General features: G+C 38.5%; 1 protein-coding gene across 1 annotated transcript in view; it reads right to left on the bottom strand.

The window, feature by feature from the left end:
- Window positions 1-20,980, bottom strand: part of LOC104914861 (F-box only protein 4-like) — a 24,288-nt gene extending 3,308 nt beyond the window's left edge. The window contains exon 1 of the mRNA XM_031557233.1: window positions 20,918-20,980. Within this exon, the coding sequence (XP_031413093.1) occupies window positions 20,918-20,980 (63 nt within the window). The remainder of the gene's footprint in view (window positions 1-20,917) is intronic.
- Window positions 20,981-22,917: the final 1,937 nt, after the last annotated feature.

The raw sequence follows: 22,917 nt of genomic DNA, 5'->3' as shown, positions 1-22,917 counted from the left end.
CTCACAAGAGCTGAGTAGAGGGGGACAATCACCTCCCTCTTCCTGCTGCCCACTCCTCTGTTAATGCAGACCAGAACACAGTTAGCCTTCCGGGCTGCAAGCGCACACTGCTGGCTCATGTCCAGCTTCTCCAATCCAATCTCCAATCTCCAGCTTGTTCAATCTGGAGATAAGAAAGATCTGAGGAGACCTCACTGTGGCCTTCCAGTACTTAAAGTCAGATTATAAAATGGAGATAAATCAATTTTTTTACATGGGCATATAATGATAGGATAGGGGGAACATTTTTAAACTAAAAGAGGGTAGTTTTAGGATAGATATCTGGGAAATTTTTCACTGAGGGGATGGTGATGCATTGGCACAGGCTGCCTAGAGAAGCTGTGGATGTCTCATCCCTGGAGGTGTCCAAAATCAGGTCGGATGGGACCCTGGGCAACCCGTTCAAGCGTCTGATTTTGAGGTTGGCAACCCTGTCCATGGCAGGGGGTTGGAATCTTTGAGGTCCCTTCCAACCTAAGCCATTACATGATTCTATGATTAGAACTCTAAATCATTTCCCTGAGCAAATTTAAGGGAAAGCCCAACACTGAAATAATTTACACTCTGTAAAATGTTCCCCAAGTGCAGATGAACCACAAGAGAATAAGCGAGAGTAAAGCAAAATTATAACTGCAGTTTCCCAGACAATTTTTCAGAATATTCCTCACATGCACTGGTTCTACCCCAGACCTGTGTTTATAAGAAAATCTTATAAAGAATTATTCAGTGGTAAACTCTTATGCTTTGTGGTTTTTTTCAGTTGCAGAAAAGGAACTAGACACAAAGTGCTGCTATCTAACAGCCACTGCCCAAGACAATTTCCTGGAAGAAATATTCACTTATAACACAGCAAGAATATTTTAGGATCACAAGGGATAAGGCAAAGAAGACTAAATACTGCAGTATGTTTGTTTATTAGAGAACAATATGAACTCCAACTCAGTCAGATGATTACTACTATGATTACTATTTAAGCTCTCCTCTCTTACTTCCTCCTCCCAAATTTTAAGCTCAGATTTAACTAATTCCAGGGTGGGACCTGTTCCTATTCTCTTAGGAAAAATGAACTGTTACCTTACAGGGCAGTACCCTACCAAGCAGCTGACAAAATACTCAAGGAAATGGAACCCTCAACAATTTCTGAACTGCTTAGAACTTTTCTGTATGCAAAACACATTAAGTGATCTAAAATCCAATCCTATGCTGTGTATGTCATTAGCTCGTCAGAAGATCTTGATGTAACTTGGCCTTGTACTCTTGCATTTTCCCAGTCCTGAACTTCATTTGGATTACCATATAGGAAAAACTTCCAAATATCTGGGGAGTGCCTAGCCAAACACAGGAGAGAACAGCAAAATGCAATAAATGGGCAAAAATATCACCACAATATGTGTTGCACAGTAAAGCCATGTCCCACTGTCTTGATCATTACTGCAGAAGAACAGAGGAGCATAGTGAGATACAAGGAGCATGCATTATCCATGACTGAATTTTCACACTATTTATAACAAAACACCTGTCACAAGCAGCAACACAAAAACCTAATCCAGGCAGTGCATCAAAGAACCATCTATGAACTATCCAGACAAACTGGTAAAAAAATCTAGAAAATTATCTAGAAAATGAATAGCTAATGATGAGCTCGTCTTCATTAAAAAGTTATAGATGAAACATTCCTCAATATTTGACTTTGTTCCTTTTCTGAACTACACATTACCCTAAACATTGGCACAGCCACATGGTATGAATGCTGCAGCAGACAGCATCGTTAGATGAAGATAGCTAAACTGGTGTCATAGTCTACTTCCATGGTGATTCTATCCGTTACCCGTGATCTACATGTGCCACTGACCAGCACTGCCTAATATAAGAGTGTCTTGTCTGTAACACTAGATTCAGTATTTCTTCACCTGTTCACTAAATGTCAAACTGAAATGAGAACAAGAAAAATTCACAAGAGTCCACAGCAAACTGCCACAAATCAATGACAATTTGGTAAGGTCTTATTCTTCCAATATCCTATAAAACATCATATTCCCTTCAACGGTTGTGGACATGCAGTAGCATTCAACTCTGGCAGTGTTTAGGAACACTTCATCTTATAAAATTAGCTAACATAACTATTGTGACCTCCCTCCATCTCAAAAGCCTCAAAATGTTAGAGAACACCCTTGACATTCTACACAGGCATCTTCAATCACATAAACTTAACTATCATTGATACAGTCTTCCTAATCTAAAGCATGTCAGAGCAGCTGCAGTCGTGTTCTCAAGAAAAATGAATTCCCATTGCTAATCTTATCAACTGTTTTTGAAGGCCTTTTTTTTCTTTCTTTCTTTTTTTTTTTTAAATGTTGCACCACTACAGCCTATTCATCAAGGTCACTGAATTGGCTGCATTGTGACCACAGGCAGACTCTCCAGATGGGGTACGTGTAATGAGGATATGGTTAAGTGACAGTGCATACTGCAGGGCAGTGCCCTCTTGTTCTGTTTGATGTTAAATGTCAAATGCTGTTGACGTTCAATATTTAATCTTGTTTGATTTGCCAAGACATAGATTCATTAGATAATCTCTCCTGTTTATATTGTTTTGTAAGTAATTAAACTCTTACTGGCACATGATACATAATATAGATGTACTGTGTCCTTCATGTCTAACCAGAAGCTCAGTTCTATTCCATTGTTTGGAACAACAAATATTTAAGAATTTTACTAAAATCATATTATCTTCACCAAGGCATACAAAGACCTGTATTTAGTAACCTGATAGTTGAAACTGATAAACAGATGAAAGGAACTTCTGACTGTGTTCCTTTATTACATGGATGGCTTCATTATTGATGTGATTTCTTAAGAGTTATAACACTACTGACATTAGCATTAGTGCCAGGGAAAAAATTGATTCCAGATGAAATAGTTTGGCCAAAAAGCACAAAATAGTTCAAATTATATCTGGTAAACAATACTGGCTGAATATTTAATCCAAATATACAAAAGATTTGAGCCATGAAAGGGAATAAATCCTGAGGTTGAATATTCTCCTTAAGTCAACCAATTTCAAAAATCAATTACATCCAAATATTGTGAGAACTTTTTCTTCTGATTGATTTTATGTTCTTATCAGCGTGTCAATGACACCAGCATGCCTTGCCTCTCCCAGGGCCTCCTCACTCCTGGCTGTGGCCTAGGAGTCCCTTTCATCCATTCCTTTCTTACAGCTACAGTCCACACTCCTGCATGGTTGTGGAACTCTCTAATTATGACCCTCACCTGTGTGCTGATGTTCCAGCCCAATGTCAGCCCAACCCTGTACCCAGGAAAGTGCCTGAGGCTGGGGCTGTCTCCACAGCTACCCAGTTCCCTGGCTCAATAGAGTTGCCTGCCTGCATAGTGCCCTAACAGTACAATGCAAAGAAGTATCTGATTCCCAGGCAAAGGATCCTCTGAATAATTTAAAATACAGTAGCACAGAATGAAAATTGAAAAACAACAACAACAAAACTTACAGGATTATTTTTTCACATCGCTGAAATAACTATCACACTTGTGCACAATTTACATCTTTATAAATGCATGACTAAAGAGGTATCTGAACCACAGATGCAAATAATGAATGATGAAGTATCAGAGACCCAAAATAAATCTGATATGCTCAGAACAGAATTATATAGTTCAGGCTTTTCCCTCCCTCCTTTTAGTTGTACCTCTGATATCTGAGAGTTTACCGCATTCTTTCTACTCAGTGGCACGTCTTTATCTAATGGATAATTCACATCAAAGACTTCAGATTCATCCAGTTACCTTTCCATTTATTGCCATTCAGCCAGAAAGCAGTTCTATAAAGATCAAGGCCAAGTGGCATCAAAAATTTGAAAACTGTCATTCAAATCACCTTACACTTACACATGTATGAAAAAGTAGTGAACCTGACTAACTCAGACGTGATATAATTGATAACTGATAGGTAAGTAGAAAGCATGAATATTATCCGAAAGGGGATAAGTGGATATCCGGTCAGCTGCTGAAAGCGGATGGGTAGGGTTTTTGAGGTAATAAGTGAATCAGGCTGCAAAGCCTTGGTTAATCACAGCAGAACACCTTTGATCTGGCTCACAGCAGCAATGGAAATGCTCAACAAGGACAGAGACCAGAAAAGATTTTAATGTAACATTTACCACAGACAAAATAAGTGACACTAATGATGACCATGCATGCTTAGCATGTGAATAGACTTACTAACTAATTAGGTGATCTATTATACAGGTGCAGGAGTGAAGGCTGGTAAACAAGCCTTAGAGAGTAGGAAAAAAATGAGCTACAGTTTCTTCTCCACAGTGACTGGACTACAGCTGCTGCAGATCGATCTGCTTGATCCTTGATACATTAGATCATAAAGCAGTCTGAATGATGAATCTAAAAGCAAATATTATGTCTGGGCAAAGTAAAGTAAGTGGTTTCTGAAAGAGGTGCAATTAGCAGCCAATCGTAAGCTATGGGAAGAAAGAGTGAAGGTTGCCAGTATTGAGCCAGTCTGTCAAGTCCTACACTCAACCTTTAGTTGAAGCCAAAACCAAATGATTAGAAGTTAATACAAAAGCAGATAGTGATTTAGTTCCAAAAAATGTTCTCCTGGACTCCAACATTTTGCAGCCTAGGAATCCTTGAGACAAATACACTTTTGAATTCTCAAAGGATTTCTCTACCATTATCATGTGCATGCCCCAACTTTTCTGGCACTTAGCTTCCTGAAGTAAGGAGTCCTCGCATCACCAACATGGTGTATGAGGAGCCTGATGATCATATCTTTCGAACAAGGCTCCCAACAGTTTGAGAATTTAGGCTCTTGTATATGAAGCAATCTTAGCAATCAGCTATTTTCCATCTTCCAAAAGCTACTCTCAGCTAACACATCTATCATATCACCTGTAAACACTCTCTATTCCAGGCTGTCTTCAATTCAATCAGAAATTCCTGGAATTATAGCCATCTCATACCTCTTATCAGCCTTATCCTACTCTTCCCTGTTTTTGAGAATTATACTAGATTGTTTTCTTATTAATTTTTTTTTTATAAGATGAGGAGGGGAAGACAGCCATTTATGCAAGTGCTACTGATAATTCTCATCTAGCTTCTTTTTTCTCTGTTTATCTTTGAATAAACATTTTTTTTTAATTCAATGGTAATTTCTTTGGGAGTCTGCTGTAACAGTTTGTGTGGCGCCTCTTCAAAGCCCAAGTAGACAGAGCATGCATCTCTGCCCCTATGGATCAGGATTCTTAATGTCTTCCACAAAATCACTGCTCTCCATGCTTAACAAGCATCCAGAAATCATTCTTTACTACAGTTTCCTACTAACTTTCTATATGTAGTGGGATTACCAAGTTTTAGTTTCCCTAGATCTTTCATGCAGCTCTTTCTAAAATTTTCTCAATTGGTATCTTTAAGACCTGAAATGCAAGAGATTTTTAAACTAGTTACTTCTTCAGAGATTTCATCCTTGAGGTGAACATTTATAGTCCTATGTAAATATAGGTTTGTTCATGGCCATCTGCTACAGCTCAGTTTATCTGTTCATTCCACAATTTCTGCTAATACTTCACTGAAACAAATATTCTGATGACTCACCTCCTTAAAAGAATCCCAACGCACAACCCTCTTTAAGTTCATATGAGTGGAGTGAGATGACCTTATTTAGTTTTTCTGATAGAGGTTTAAACTTCTCTGAGAACTCCTTTCCCGTAGTCGTATCTATAGGCTGAACTTAACTGCCTTAAAAGACTCACTTCTCCTGCTGTCTTTGAAAAATGATTTTGACATTTGGATTTGGGTTTTGGGTTCTAGCTTTTGCTAGTTATTCCTCCTGCATTCTTGACTGCCTTAGAGCTTTATGTTTAACTAGCAAATATTTCAAATGTTGCTTGTTGTATGCTTGCTTTTAATAAAAACCTCTCCCCTTATGCTGATGTTCAGTCACACCACCATTCTTCTGCTTTTTCTCACGTTCTTTATTTATTTACTGGGAAAATGATCTGCATTTACGTTCAATTCTGCTACTATTCCCTTAAATATCAGTCAGCCAGAAACTTGCAAAACTGTACAGTTGGCCACCCAAGAGCTGCAAAATTAATTCTTCGTTCTGTCACTCTGTTCATTCTCCCAAAATCAAGAGGAAGAAAATGCACAGGCAGTGGAAACAGGGACAGGTACCATGGGAATAGCATAAGGAAGTTGCTAGACTATGTAGAGATGGGGTCAGGAAAGGCAAGGCACAGCTTGAACTAAACATGGCAAGGAATGCCAAGAACAACAAGAAAGGCTTCTACAGGTATTTCAGCCAGAAAAGGAAAGCACAAGAGGGCATACTCCTAGCGAGTGGCACAGACAAGCTGGTAACAACAGAAATGGAGAAGGATGAAGTACTTAAACTTTTTGCCTCAGTCTTCTCCAATAACTCCTCATCGCACAGCCCTTAAATGGTTGGTTTGGTAGGAGGGGACTGGGGAAGCAATGTCCCTCCCACTGTAAGCAAAGATCAGGTTCATCACCACCTGATGGACTATGGGTCCCAATGAGATGTATCTCTAATCCTCCATGTTCATATCTTAGAGCACACTGTACTGAACCTGCATTGTGCCTTGTAAATTGAGGTGTTTCCTAACAGGTGGAAACACACGACATGTACTAAAGATCTGTCACTAGGCACAGCCTTTACTCCCAAGCTCAAGCTATATTCTGCACATACAAATGCCCCAACAGTAGTCTAGAATATATATCGTACATAATAGCATGTTCATTTAATCTCAAATTCAAATTGGAGTTAAGAGCTAGGCAAGAATGCAGTATTGAGAAGCAGAAATACAGCCATTTGAATTTAAATCAAGGAAGTTTTCAGTCTCAGATTTACTCTCAGAAGTTAGAATTCTACATGGATAATGTTTTCCAGTACATCAGGTATAATTCTGCCTCTTGTTGCCTGAGGAACAACAGTATAAAATACAATTATATAAACTGTTTTTTAAATAAATTATATAAAAAAATACTATTTATACAAAATAAAATCATGTTGTTTTCCCCAAGGTAACAAAAAATTCAAATTGAATATTGGAACTGAGCAGCAAGACATATTTTATCTAAGAAACCGCAAAAGAAAATTTTTCAGAGGAAATCTGAAACCCAGCATTGATATCTCACGGTAAATCAAGACTTACCAAAATTTAAAGTTGACGTGAGCATGAATTTATCTGACACCAATTAATGAGTTTCTCCTCACCTAGACATTCTAACAGTCAAATAAATGTATACCTCCATGTTATTCTACTCAGACATCTTGTAACTTGCTGTTAAAAACTTCCAGTAAAAGATACCGAGAAGAATTTGCACATAATATCACATTTGGTGGTAAGTGAATGGTTGTACATGATGTCTTAGAACTCTTTTCCAACCTTAATGATTCTATGATTCTTAATTTCCAAACAAAATTGTTGATACATTACTACAGCTTCTAGTAGTACAATGTATTTAAATACTTTCCCTTTACAGTATTTTATCTTTTTAACCATTCACCTCACAGAGACTCTTGAGAGATAAATAATATTTGTTTGGGCTGGTATTATACTCCCTGAGATTTTCTACTTACCTAATACGAAATGTGTATCCTATCAAAATTAACAGCAAAACACCTATTCATTTGTAGCTAAAATTTAATCTACCTTTAGCTTACTTTAAGGCTAAATTTTAAAAGCTAGAGATAATACTATCCAACTAATTCAGAGACACCTGAGCACCAAGGCTCAGTGGTTTGCCCTGAAATTTTACAGCTGATGGCCCAAGAGTAATTAAGATGTTTTGGTTCCACGCCTAAACCTATTTCCATGTACTCCACGCTACTGCAACCTCTCCTCCATTAATGAGGGCAGGACTGGGCATTACAATACATGAAGGTGATAAAACTATTAGAGAGCATCCAAAGGAGGACTGCAAAGATGGTAAAGGGTCCAGAGGGGAAGATGTATGAGAAGACTCGGGTGTGCTGGGCCCAGAGTAGAGGAGCTGAGGGGAGGCCTGATGGCAGGTGCAGCTCCTCACCACGAGCAGAGGGCAGCGCTGAGCTCTGCTCTGTGTGACAGCGACAGGGCCCGGGGGAACTGCTGGGGAGGGCCGGAAAGGTGTCAGGAAACAGGAAAAGTCTCTGCACCAGAGGGCAGTGGCCATGAAACAGGCTGCCCAGAGCTGCGGGCACAGACCCGTGCTGCCAGAGTTCAAGGGGTGTTTGGACAATGCTCTCAGAAATAGGGTTTGATTTTAGGGTGGTCCTATGTGGAGCGAGGAGATGGACCCTGGTGGGTTCCTTCCAACTCAGAATATTCTTCCATTCTACGCTGTTCTTATGCAAGCAGTTTGGGATCTGAAGAGCCCAGATTTCACGTATCAGTTTGAGTGAGTTATTTGCTTCAACTGCTGTCTTTTCCAGTATTGTGATAAAAAATGGATGGAACACTTCAGGTATAACTTAGCTATGCCTTATCTAAGAAAGCCTTTTCTCATAGTTGTCTGCTGTATTTTTCATGTACCACCCCAGAAATTCAGATGAAAATATAAATTCCTCAATTCGAAAGTTATCCTTTTTCTCTCCACTTATTGTCTTTCATATTCTCATCACAATTCTAACAGTCACAAAAAGGTAAAGAAAGTAAAGTTGGCTGTAAAAGTGGAGCATAAAAGGTAAACAGAAAATATAATATGCACATCATAACAAGAAGGATGCTACAAAAAAAAAAGTGGCCATATGATAGATAAAATGCAATGAAACTTAAAAAAAAAAAAAGCAAAACAATTTATGAGCAAAGAAGTTGTGCAATGTTTCTGATGTTTCTTTGTAGAAAAATCCATTTGAAGTCTTTGTTCAGCAGAGCTTAGGTTTTATATGATCTTTATTTAAAATCTACATAAATAACAGCTTTAAATCATGTCCAGGTTTATATGTGATTTCCATGCTGAAATTGTGATTTTTCAAACAGATGCTTAGGTCTTTTCTCAAACGTTCCATCTCAAATTTAAAACTGTGATTTTTTTTTTTTACATGTACAACCTTCCATTATTTCCTTTACCGTCTAAGAACATAAAATAATAATTAAAAAAAAGAAACATTAAAAAAAAATGAGATACTTTCTGCAATTTAGCTATTTAGTAATATTAATGGAAAGATCAAAAGGAAAGAGAAGTCATACACTTAAGTTTTTCCTAAAAACAAAGAAACAAACAACAACAAAACCCCAACAACTCAAAAGAAACCCAACTAAAATTCAAAAGAAGTCCAACTTTTAAAATACAGTATCTGATCTGAGGATATCCCCTACTTGACCTCTGTCCCAAGCTGGTTTTGTTTTCTCTTTTCAAATCTCACTCAGATCAGTTTGTGTTCCTAATGTTGCTAACATTCATTATTGAAACTAAGTGCTTTCTATTGAAAACTGTGCTTCCTGTTCCTACAGGCTTTCTCCTTAAGTAAGGAGGAGAGGCTTAACAAGGTTTTTTTTCTACGTTAATTCCAATAATAAATGCATGAACAGGAAAAAATATGAGAGTCTACTGATGGCCTGTTTTCAAGGTCTTCTTTTCAAAACAGCGTGTACTCTTTAGAGTTATCATATGTTGTGGCCCCATGAAAAGCTAATGTGTTTTGGACTTCAGAATTGAAAACAAACTCTAATTAGATCCTAGTTCTGTAGGCAGTAGCTGAACTGCAATCTCATTTGAAGTTATGGGTGTAAGCATAGAATGCAATCATAGAATGTCATTCGGTTCCACCCCAGTTTCACTGGGTAGCCTGTGCCAGTGCTTCATCATACTCTGAGTAAAATATTTCCCATCTTTTTCTTTAAAACAATCCCCTCTTGTCCTAGATTGTGTAAAAATTTGGCCTCCATCTTTTTCAGAAGATCCTTTCAAGTTCTGGAAGGAGGCAGTGAGGTCTCCCTGGAACTTTCTCTTCTAGAGGCTGAAAAAGCCCAGCTCCCACAGGCTTTATTCATAGGAGCCCTCTGATCATCCTTGTGACTCTCCTTGGGGACTACTCCATTCATTCCTCATGCTGGGGGCCCCAGACCTGGACACATTACTGAGGATGAAATCAGAAGGGCAGAGCAGATGGGGCAATCACCTCCATCTCCCTGCCGGTCAACCCTCCATTTATGCTGACCTTCCAGACTGCAAGAGCATACTGCAAGCTCATGTCCAGCTTTTTTGCAGAACCCCCAAGTCCTTCCCCACAGAGTTGCTCTCAACAAGTTCTTCTCCCAGTCTATAGTCACGTCTGGAATTGCCCTGACCCTGGCAGCAAAAGAAACAAGGGACAAGTCCCTTACGTCCAGAAGGGTAACACTGACACAGGTCAGTCAGTTCCTGGTCAGGCTGGAAAACAAAATGAGGCATTCAGCTGTCACTTATGATAAAGGTGTGAAGGAAAGAAGTAGCAGTCATTATTGATATCCTCATCAATCCTCAGTGAATATCCTTCTGCAAGGGAGAAAAAGAACTGAAAGTTCTGCAGAAGAAAACAAGAAAAATATCCTACAGAAGTCAAATGCCAATCGCGGTCAGTTAATAATATTTGAAGACAGTCTTTTTCATTGTATTTTCAGATGAAAGGGAAAAAGGTAAGATACTATGTATGCTAATCAATGTTATCTCCCATCTCACCACCATGAGGCACAGAAAAGTAGAGAAATTCAGACAAAGCAAGTCAAGACCAACTCTTCTGTTCTGCAATAGTTTTATGACTATGAAAGATGCAACATCTTCTGCATGGATAGTTTAGAATGTACATGGCTAAAATCGCCTCCACAGATTCCTTCTAGCCTAAACCATTGCATGTTTTTGTGAGAAAATAGATTCTGCATCTTTCACTGATTCCTTACTACATTTATCAGCATTACTGGACAGCAAGTGTCAAATTTCCCGGAGAACAAATGAAGTTGATTTTCTAATGTCCTTTGTTTAAATATGGAGAACAGGAAAGTTATATTGTGTAATGCACTGAGGTTTGTGCTGTACCCCAGAGACAATTTTAATCTGTTTTAATGAAAATTAAGGTATCTGACAAGATGTTTGCTCTCTTCCAAAGGAAACAAAACAAAAATATTTCATATCTAATTTGACAAGTTAAAGCCATGGAGACAATCCAAGGTATCCCAAGAAGATTCCAAAACCCTGCTGACAACAAAATGCTGAAGAGCTAATACAGTGAGAAATAAACAGAAGAATAGCAAGTTACGGGGATGAGCAGAGGCTAGAGGTGAAAAGTGAAAAGAGGTGAAGGTGAAATAGATATTCTGTAAATTGCTTCAAGTCTTAGAAGAACTTTCCTACTATTCTGATACTTTTAAAAGTTCCCTTTTTTTTAGTATGCCACCTAGAGGTAAGATAAAGTTTGTAACTAAAAACAGATCAGCAACAATTCAAATAAGCAGACAGTTGCTTATTAGTTTGCTTAAGTACACAGTTTTTTCAGATGGACAATGCAATAGATACAGGTAAGTGCACTTGTAACCAGCTGCCAGAGATGTGACTGACACATCTTCACCTTTGATGTCGAAATCATCTATAATGGTGAGCTCTTATAGCTGACCACTACAATTCCAATGCCTTTAGCTTTTTATCCCTACAATGAACAGATTTCTTCTTGATCCGTGTGTCTCACTTCTACCAATCTGTGACAATTATCTGAGAACAGGGACTATGGCTACAGGAAAACTGTAAAGAAACAGAAATTCAGTTTGGAATACTTGTGCTTTTATAGACATTACATTTTGAGGAAATTACCTGCACATATCCCATGCAACAAATCTTTCCCTAAACCAGCCCAGAAGGCTGCAAATATTGATAGTGTCTGAAAACAAAGTGGCATAAGTTACTCTTCAAAAGCATGCTTAGAATTCTAGTTAAAATAGCCAGACCTCACCAGCTGTAAAGAGTTGCCACTCTCATCTGCTCCTCATCTAGCTATCCCTGTCCTAAGATACAAAAAACTTCTATCAGATTGCCTCAGTCCTTACAGGCTACGTTAGCACATTCTCCAAGCAATTCCCTCTGCCCCACAGAGTCTGATCTCAGTGCATTTTGGATTTGGAATACCCAGAACACTGCACTTTTCCTTTCCTCTGGAGAATCCTGCATTTTTCCCTGGAGAATCCCTGGAGGATTCTCCGAGGCTCTCGCAGATCCTGGAGCTGGGGGTAGGAAGGTGCTCAAGTGCATCCCTCAAGTGCTTCCCTCAAGCCTTGTGCTCAGCAGAATTGAAGTGTTCTAGGACTTCAGCAGCACCAGCAGAAAGCATATTTGTCTAAAAGCGAACATTTCTCTAGGCATTTACCAGCAAAGAGTACTTTCGAGTACCCTATTTTCAGATTAAATATTCAGGTTCTTCTCATCAGAAACAGCATCATTTCTTTTCCGTGAATAAACAAACCTCTTCACATACTCTATTTTTCTGGTTAAATTAAATACTTGCTTGCACAGAGCTAAATGTAAGTTTAAGCCAAACAAGCAATCTCAGGAACATTTTGTTCTTCCTGACAATGCAGGATTGCCACAGCATTCAAAAGAAAAGTAACAATGTCAATCAGTACATTATTTCTCCAATTAATTTCATTATGAAAGTTGATTCTGTTGGCATGATCACCAGATTTTTAACATCTTACATATGCTTTCTTTGTTCTCCTTCAAGCAATACATGTCTGATCAACAAATTTTAGCGAGGGTACAATACATGCAGTTATTTATTCTCCCCCCAAAAAACATCGTGGCAGCACTGAGTTACTGTCTTAGTCATACCTGGGCTCTTTGACTTCAGATTGCAACTCTGGGTCTCAGGACATAGTACTGTCACATAGTCACATAGTACTGTTATCAATTCAGCCATTTTAAGTCCTAGATTTTTAGAACTGAAAGAAATTATTTGAGGGCTTCCAGTTACTGCTTATTTTGTCCCTGTGCTCATTGCCTGATCTCCAGAACTTCAGTTTGAGACAGATTCTGTAAAGACTCCTCTTACAGAAGATATGCTAGCAATACAGAATGGAATTTTATGTATTTATTTTTATGTATTTATTGCTGTAATATTACATTTTTCAAGTCTTCCATTATCCTGAGGAAAAAGTAATACTGAGCTCTAAGTTATAGCCCCTAGCTTCTGAAGACGAAAAAGCTCAAATAGGTGATATATATATATATATAATCCTAATAAAGGTAAAATGACTTGTCTAAGCTCAATATTAAGATCTTATTTTTAACATCTCAGTTTTTAATAGTTTTGGTTTTCTTTATGTGCAATTATTTAACAAATTAGCTAAATACAGAGAACCAACATGGCAGTTTTTGTTTTTTCTTCTTAATGGAGATTATTGAAGTTAGGACTTCAATTTTCATCATTCAAGAAAGCTATTATTTAGGATATAAAATCTACTTCAACTGAATCTCTGACAGCCTTTGAGGCCTTTGCCCCAAATATCCAGAGAAAATATTCAGGAGTATTCTGCTTGTTTCAGATTTACTTTTGTTCATATTCTTGTTGTGTGATTATTATTCTTAATATATGAAAATAGATTGGCATACCTAAATACTACTGCAGTTTGTTTCAGTGGTGGATAAAGTTTTCACTGTACTTACAGAGGTAGTCTTCCAAAATAAGATGACCTGTGTTGAATTAGCATGCAAAAAAACAGTTGTTTTATGCAGAACATAACATTTAATTTTCTCCTGAAAATTCAACTTCCTACAATCACAAAATGTTGTGGACTTTCTGCATCAATTAGCAATAAAATAAATAAATAAAAACAACAAAGAAAACAGCCATGCCCAGTCCTGAAACACAAATCATTAGACTTTATATTACTGTCTGAGATTGTCTGTGTCAGAACTGAGACTCTGAGATTCAACTGAAAGAAACATACAAAATTGTTGCTCTGTGAAACACAGTGGCAAAATCTCTAAAACAGGTAAGGTCAGCATTTCACTGACATTGAAAAGATGAACAGTAATATCAATATGAAGAAATGTTTGGAAAAGTTCTGCTGTGATTATTTACAAGACAAAGAAGCACCTGCTGTTTTTTAAATGAAGTTCCTATTTTAGCCACAAGATATTTCTGCTGCCTCTTCAGTGTTCCTCAGTGTAAGATTAAGAAATCTGTTACTGCAAATACATTAACCATTCACACTCATTTAAATGGAACTAAGCAAGAAAGGAAAAGCATAACAGTTACTGAAAAGCAACCCCATTGCTTTTGCATTCATAACATACAAACAGTGAAATCCAAAGCCATTGAAATGAAAAATAGGTGATGTCTTGAATCTGAGCATCTGATCTGCAAACAGAATCCTTTGAATTAATCAAAGATTTAAAACAAAACATAAATACCTATCCTTTTAACTTGACAGCAGGGTGCTCTCTGTTCCATTACGCACATCTAATTGCAATCCAGGGTGGTACAGGCTCCTACATCAGTTTATACTTTGTTTTTCAAAGCGTTCTGAAAAGACTGAGAATGAATCAGAAAAGAACAAGAGGCATGCTGTCAGATCCACAGAGAAATGCTTTTTCAACACTTACTGAAAAAAGCAGAGTTCAAAGGCAAATGCTGTGCAGTAAAAGCTTCCTTCCTTGCTTTTTTTTTCTTCCCCCTAGAGAATTACCTTACATTCTGATCCATCTCTAAACAGTGCCAGTAAAAATAAAGAGGTGCTTGTAAACAAGATTGAACTGGATGCTTAAAGGATTTTCTGCATTGTTTGGGAATGTTTAATTTCAAAGAATAACAAAAGAATCTTTCACCTTTAAGAGGAAAAGTATGGCAATTTCAGACTCCAACTGACAGACATACAGAGAAGAGGAAAGGGTGAGATAAAGTTACAATAGTTACAGTATTAACCTTTCCTTTAATGACATCAACTCAAAGCATGAGTTTTCAAAGTTCCTTCTTGACTTCAAGAATCTCTTCTTTCACTGGTAATAAAGTCAGCCTTTTGAAGGTGAAGAATTTGCAGCTCCAACTGTTTCGTAAAAAAAAAATTCCCTTAGAGCTGTATATTTATTTTTACCACCCTGGCTATGAATCTAGGTCTAGGTAACTGGCTGCATCTATACTACAGCTAAAGCTCTGACCGTGGGACAATAGAGAAATTCCTAATCTGACTCTAAATTAGTTGTTTCTGATACTGATCTAACCATAAGGACTGATGTAGTCAAACTGGTATGTCTCATGTACACCCTGAATTTGTATACACCTTCAATCTTCTTAAAGCAAGAAAGATATTTTTGCATTTTGAACTTGTCACTCAGGAACTGATCTAAACATCTGATTTGATTTTTGCCAATAGCAGCAGAAAACACCATCCAAAACACTAGAAAAACAATTAAGTTGAGAAAGAAATATAACCTATTTCCTTCTCATTCTGGAATGTGGAACCTGATATATCTCCTGACATTCACCTCTAGTCACAGTTATAGTAGGGAAATCTTTCCTTCAGTAAATATTCAATTATTTTAAGCAAGATTATATTGGACAATACAGTACTCACAATCTAAATGACTTCTTGTGGTAATCAGCATAGTTCATAAGAATGATAAAAATTCAAACATTAGGAAAACAATTAACATAGCAAATAAATTATACAGAGAAAAGATAATGGTTCACCAGGGCCCCCTGGAAATTTAACAGAGATTTAAATATCTGACTGAGAGTATTTAGGCAAAATTAGAGAATTCAAAGGACCTAGGTTTTCATCAGGGGTTGCATTACATACAGCATGGGAAATCCCACAGAGGTTGTATACTGTGAGCAGGATTTCAAAGGCAAGACTAAATGTACTGGCTTAAATGTGATCATTTGTAGATGCACCTGTGTACAAAATCAGTTGCAGGTTTTTTTAAATTGCATCTGAAAGTGGTAAGGATGTAGACCAGGTTCTGAAATTGTGAAGCAGTGAAATCTTTGTTGGTTAGATATATGCCCATTCCTAAACCTGAGATCAAGGATTAGATGTGTTGCTGAATCAAATACTTAATTGCTTAAAATAATTGCTTCCAATTTTACTGCTATTTTCATTTCTACAGACTTTCACCTATTAAAAGGAATTACAGGCAAATTCTTCCCTCCTACACAAACTGAAAGTAAATTTTTATATACATTTTATATAACTATTTTATATAGTTACATAAAACTATAATTTCCCTCTTTGTTAGCAGCAATTAAACTCCAGATCTTACTGCAAGAGGTTTTCAATTAATTTATTCTTATAATCTGTAAATACATAATCAGGACAAAAAAATCAGTCTGTTTTACATATGGCTTCTAAGGATTAGATTATCTTGTAGTGCTTTCTCTTTTACACTGAATTCCACTGAATTTTTTTTAGCATGTTCAAATACTTTCTTCAGTAACAATAAAAGTGTTTTTCTTTTCCTGAGTTGTAATTTGAAGTGATATCTCCTGAAGGTGTGCTAAGTATAATGATTACTAGCTCTTTAGTCCCAGCTCTTTATACATCCCAAAAATGCCTACAGTCACATACACATTCAAAGGATTTAAATGGTTGGCAAGCACACTTAGACCATTTCATTTGTAAGGTTTCCATTTGTCTAGAAGTTAGATTTGCTAATCTGCGACCAGAAGCTTTCTCTGTTTATGAAAGACAAACCTATCTTTCATAAGACAGAATTTACTTCCTGTATCTCCAATCTTCTTTATTAAAAAAGGCAGGGGAGGGGGGGGATAAGAGGGGGTTGAAAGCTGTGAAATAATAAGCACAGAAAACCTGACGAATCGTAGCAATCCCTAACAGGTTCTAAAAATATTTTAAAGATATTTATCTATATCAGTGCAATGCAACACTGTCTCAGTATTTTTCAGTAATTTGTAATGTAAAATGTGCTAGAAAAAGCTATTCCATAAAGATTGCCCATTTTCTATGAAGTTATCAAGTGAACTTGAAATTTTCCAGAACTACTAGCCAGCTTGTGCTCTAAGTGATAATAAGAGGTGAAGAGTAGGGTGGGTATGTCCAGATTTTGATGCTGAAATGTGTGGGATTATAATGCAGACAACATACATCTGGAGCTAGAATATAAATATGCATAGATACATCCACAGGAAATAAATTCTTTCAATTACAGGAAAAATAAAAAAAGACAATAAACCAGCACCTTTATTACCTCACGGAAAACATAACAAGACCTTTAATAATAATAAAATATTGTTAGTTCATTGAAACTGAGGTGTATTACTTTGATATCTTCATAGCTTCATAAGCTTTTTCTTTCTCTCCTCCAATAGAAGCTAATATTGAATTTTAGGAGTCAAAGAAAAGAATCAGTTACCCAAGTAGTTAAAAATAATGAACAGTTATGCTGACATATCTACAAATTTGTTCAAAAAGGAATGTTAAACACAGAACACTAAATGCTTTAGAATATACTAGTATAGGCATACAATTTACTGAAATGAATGGTTTATATTACTTTCTGTTTCACTTCAGAAAATGAAAAATGTATTGCTTTGTGTAGAGGAATAATTCAGTCTGTAGTGACATGAACACCAGATGAAATGCTATACCCAGCTACTATGACAGAAACTCTCCCACTGACTTTTTTCAGCTATGGTAATAGTGCACATGGAGGATCGCAGCCTAAGACACTATAGCTCTGTTTGCCTGAGGAAACACTTTCCTATGACCTCGTTCATCAGCAATAATCTAACCAGCCATATATGTTAATATATTTTTAAGATTACTTCTTTCCTCAGGGTATCTTCGTTAGCTCAGATAACAAGGGACTTAATCCAATGTTTGATCCCCAATGGATATTTCAGAGATAGTGTGACACTGAAAATAAATAATAAGAAGAAACAAGAGAACAACAGATTTTGTTTATTAATACACCATACAATAACTCACCCACTCTGCAGAAAATAACAAAAGTCTCCCCCCAGCCCAGAATACATACATTTGTCAGAGAGCAGCATACCTTTGGCTACTCTGCTCCCACTCTGCTTGTCAGCTGTTTTCTGTTTCTAATCTCAGACACCTGCACTGATGCAAATTTGCACTTCATGGGAGCCCTCTAGTTTTCCAACACCTCTGTGGTCTGACAGGTACTCCAGCATAAAAGGAGAGTTGAAGCACTATGTTATCCTCTTTTTTTCTGTCCTGTATAGCTTCATAATTGATTTAAGGTAAGAGATGTGGTATTTGGCTTAGCATGGGGAATGTATATCCTACCACACAGACCTCACTGCAGGAAGAAAGAAGAAAACATTAAATTGGAATGGTTAGAGGGGTTGCTAAGACATGTTTCACAACAGTGAAAGTAATTTATATACCCTCTCCTCCTGCTTTGTAACAGCTAAATGCAGAGATACAGAGCAGCCTTGCAACCAAAATTATGGCTTTAAGTTAGTAAAATATCTATGATGTGTTCATTTTAAACAGACTCCGGTAATAGGGCCCATGCTTTTTACATTATATTATAAGGGCTTCATAAGTGTAGGCCCTCATTGTCCTTTAAGCCACTCAACATCTCTTTGATATATTCTCTTCAGTTTGTCCTCATCTCTGGGCTGGCCCAGGGTCCTGAAACCGGACATAGTCCTCCAAATGGGGCACTTCAAATGCAGCACAGGAGGGTCTGACCACTTCTCTCACCTTGCAGGTTCTGTCTTGCTGATGCTGCCCAGTACACAGCCAGCCTGAGTTGACGGGCTGTCTTCCAAATTCTATCATCCAACGTAAGTTATGCATGCAGTGAGAAGCTCCAGAACCTCACTGTTGTGAAGACTGATACTACCAGCAGTGAGCCTCACATTACACTCACATGGCTCCTTTCCTCAGCATTAGGTCTGTAGTGTGAGGAGGCTGTGGGGAAGCACCATTGCCAGCTCATTGCTCCCCAAAGTAAACAGTAGAACTGCAGGCTCTCTGGAGTGCACTGTAGAGCTGTGCTCTCATGTAAACACTGTCTAGGCTCAATTAAAATGGGCCTGTAGTAAGCAGGCTGTAGTGGAAATGCTAAGTCACAGCTTGAAACAGTGATTGAGTACTTGGTAGGAAGGCAGGGCCAACCCAGGGAAGATCAGCTGCATGCAACCCCTCAAGTCAGACCTCATTTAAAGGTTGGTGGAGGCAAGGGTCTCTCTCTTGAGATTCTTACATACTTGAGGTCTTTTGAAGATAAGGAGCTTCTCTCCTGTATTTCTGTGTCCACTGCTGTTGCGTTGGAGTGAATCCTTACTTGCTGTCTTTGTTGTGCTTTCCATCACATTACACAGGCATAAACTCATACACTCTGTAGTGTGACAACACTACAGTTCCAGATGGATTGTCCAGCATCTGTGGTGTGAAGGTTGTAAAGGTCCTATCAATCTTCAGAGTACATACCTGTGCATGTTTAGCTATTAGTAGGCAAAAAGGAATTTGTTACCATTTCCCCCCTGTATTTACCTCTTTCTAACTCTTTAGACTTTGTAGCCTAACATACAAGTCAAATGAGGATCACACAGCCTACAGCAACCTGATGTAGTGGGTGGCAGCCCTGCCCATGACAGAGAAATTGGAACTACCTGATCTTTAAGTTCTCTTCTGATGCAAACAATTCTACAATTACTAGTCATTCTGCCAGTTAAGCTATAAGAACTGCAAAGCATGGAAAGAGTGCTGTGGGCTTTAGCTCTTGCAAGCAGGGCAGTACAGGCTCTGCCCTTTTGTTGTTGTTGTTGTTATTACTGCTTTGGGATTTTGTTTATCTCTTATTTCAGGCAGTGACAATCTCAATACAATGCTATTGCCTTTGAAATTGTTTAAAGGAATTACTTCAAGCTGTTCACACGTGTCTGTCCCTTCACATGGCTGGCACCAACTTCTACTTTCTGCTGCATCTCATGGACCTTCAGTTTCTCCACTCCTCCTCCCAGGAATTACAAAAGAGGGGTTAAGGTACTTTGTTAATGAAATGATTTCTCTTGCATCATCTTCATAGTACGGCATTTCACTTTTTGGCTAAGGTAGTGACACAGGCGAGGACATGAAAAAAGGTTTTGGAGTTTAATTAGTGTGGTTAGAAAATTGGATAGAAAAGCAATTTAGGATGTGTCTGTGAAGGGAAAAGAAAAGTTGATGACAGCAGAGAATTGGATTCATAATGTACTATTCACATATAACTAATCTCCCTAACTGACGAAGACGGTTTTTCAGTAATTTGAACATCAGCTGGCTTCAGCTTTTGGAATAATATGAAAACTTGTAATGTAATTCTTATTGTGTCTGTTCATATCTTCATTGCAGCTAAGGAAAGTTTCATTATGTGTTGATAGCAACTTTATCAACAGGGAAGAAGTCCGAAGTGTCCTTCATATTGTACTTCATAGAATCATAGAACGGTTTGGGTTGGAAGGGACCTTAAAGGCCATTTAATTCCATGCACAGGAACATCTCCCACTTGACCAAGTTGCTTAAAGCCCCATCCAGCCTCGCCTTGAATGCCTCTGGGAAAGCTCATCCACAGATTCTCTGCACAACCTGTTCCTATCACCATCTGCATAGCAAAGAATTTCTTCCAAATTTCTAATCTAAATCTGCCCTCTTACTTTAAAGCCACAAGCCCTGTCCTACCACTGCACTCTCTGATAAAGAATCTATGCCCATCTTTCCTGTAGGCTCTTCTAGGTACTAGTAAGCTGCTATAAGGTCTCCCTGGAGCCTTCTCTTTGCCAGGCTGAACAAGCTCAAATCTCTCAGCCTGTCTTCATAGGAGACCTCTGATCATCACTGTGCTCTTTTATGAACTCACTTGTGTCTTTGAGTTGGGTTCCCAGACCTGGAAGCAGTACTGCATGTGGGGACTCAGGCGAGTGGAGCTGATGGACAGTCACCTTCCTCTCCCTGCTGGTCATGCGTCTTTTGATGCAGTTCAGAATACAATTGAGCTTCTGGGCTGCATACAAGCATACATTTGCAGCATATGTTGAGTTTCTAAATCATCCACATCCCTAAGACGCAAGATGACTTTCTATCCACTCATTGACAAGCCTGTATTTGTACTTGGAAATGCCCAGACCCTGGTGAAGGACCTTGCACTTAACCTTGTTGAACTTGATGAGTTTTGCACCAGCACAGCTCTCAACTCTATCAAGTTCTCTCTGCATGACATCTCTTCCCTCCAGACCATCAGCTGCACTGCTCCAGTTGGTGTCATCTGCAAACTTGCTGAAAAGGCACTCCATCACATTGTCCACATCACCAAAGAAAATTATCACCGCCGGTACCAGTACTGACCCCAGAGGATTGTCACATACCGCTGGTTTCATACTTGAAATGCTGTGTCCAGCTGATCAATGAGATACCCCAAGTAGCAACCAAATATTTAAAATGACCACTGAACTTTTTAGTGTTGTTTCAATTCATTGCTCATCTACAGACTTTCTATGCTGCTAAAAGAAATCTTAGACCATGTTTAGTGGTCACTTCATAAGAGATGTGGATTAATTACTCTCAAGCATGAAATAATTGCCAAAGTTCCCTAAAAACCATTTTCTCAAAGTTCTCCTGCTGTTCAAATACTTTACCAACATCCCTTTCATGCCATCAGATCAAGCCATCTTCAAATACTAACGTTTGAAAGAGTTCACTTAAAATGAGACAGGAAACTGACAGCGCCTTTCTGTGATTCTATGTGGATAAATGAACTCTTGAAGTTCAATATTCTCACTACGTGGCAAAATCAGATTTTCTCTCTGTTACCCTATTTTTGGTGCCATGAGTCTTCCATTCCTTTTACAATGGATTAGCTTTGCAGGAAGTTGTCCTACCTCGGGCTATTTTGTTGCTATAAAGCTGGAGGAATGGGCTGAACTTGTAGGCTGATGAGGATCAACAGCATGCTTTCTCATTTCATGATGTGTCATAACCACAAAAATATTGAATTAAGTATTTTTTTTTTTCTGCAAGCACTCTCATATTCTGGGTCCCAAAATATGAACCAGAGCAGCTGAACACTCAGACCTGAGCATGAATTCCCATCTTCCAGACCACAACTTGAGGTTAGGAGTATCCATATAAAATTACAGAATCATTAAAGTTGGAAAAGATCTCTAAGATCACCCAGTCCAACCATCTATCTACCACCAATATTTCCCACTAAACCATGTCCCTCAGTACAACATCTAAATGTTTCTTGAACACCTCTAGGGGCGGTGACTCCACACCTCCCTGGACAGCCCATTCCAGTGTCTGACCACTCTCTCAAACAAGAAGTTTTTCCTAGCATCCAACTTGAATCTCCTCTGGAGCAACTTCAGGCCATTCCCTCTAGATCTATTGCTAGTTACATGGGAGAAGAGACTGCCTGCCACCTCAGCACAACCTCTCTTCAGGTTGTGAAGAGTGATAAGGTCACCTGTAAGCCTCCTCTTCTCCAGAATAAACAATTCCAGCTCCATCAGATGCCTTTCATAAGACTTATGCTCCAGACCCTTCATCAGCTATGTTGCCCTTCTCTGAACCCGTTCCAGGGCCTCCATGTCTTTCTTGCAGCGAGGGGCCCAAAACTGCACACAGAACCCGAAGTGCTACCTCACCAGAGCTCAGTACAGGGGGATGATCACTTCCCTACTCCTGCTGGCAACACAGTTTCTGATACAAGTCAGGATGCCATTGGCCTTCTTGGCCACCTGGGAATATTGCTGAGCGCTGACCAGCACCCCAGCTCCTTTTTCTCCACACAGCCATTCTGCCCCAAGCCTGCAGCGTTGCCTGGGGTTGTTGTGGCCAGAGCGCAGGACCCGGCACTCATTCTTGTTGAACTTGATCCCATTGGCCTCAGCCCAGCTAT

The sequence above is a fragment of the Meleagris gallopavo genome, chromosome Z (genome assembly GCF_000146605.3).
Source record: "Meleagris gallopavo isolate NT-WF06-2002-E0010 breed Aviagen turkey brand Nicholas breeding stock chromosome Z, Turkey_5.1, whole genome shotgun sequence".
Classification (NCBI taxonomy): domain Eukaryota; kingdom Metazoa; phylum Chordata; class Aves; order Galliformes; family Phasianidae; genus Meleagris; species Meleagris gallopavo.
The sequence above is the reverse complement of the archived record's forward strand: the minus strand, read 5'-3'. Positions and strand labels throughout refer to the sequence as shown.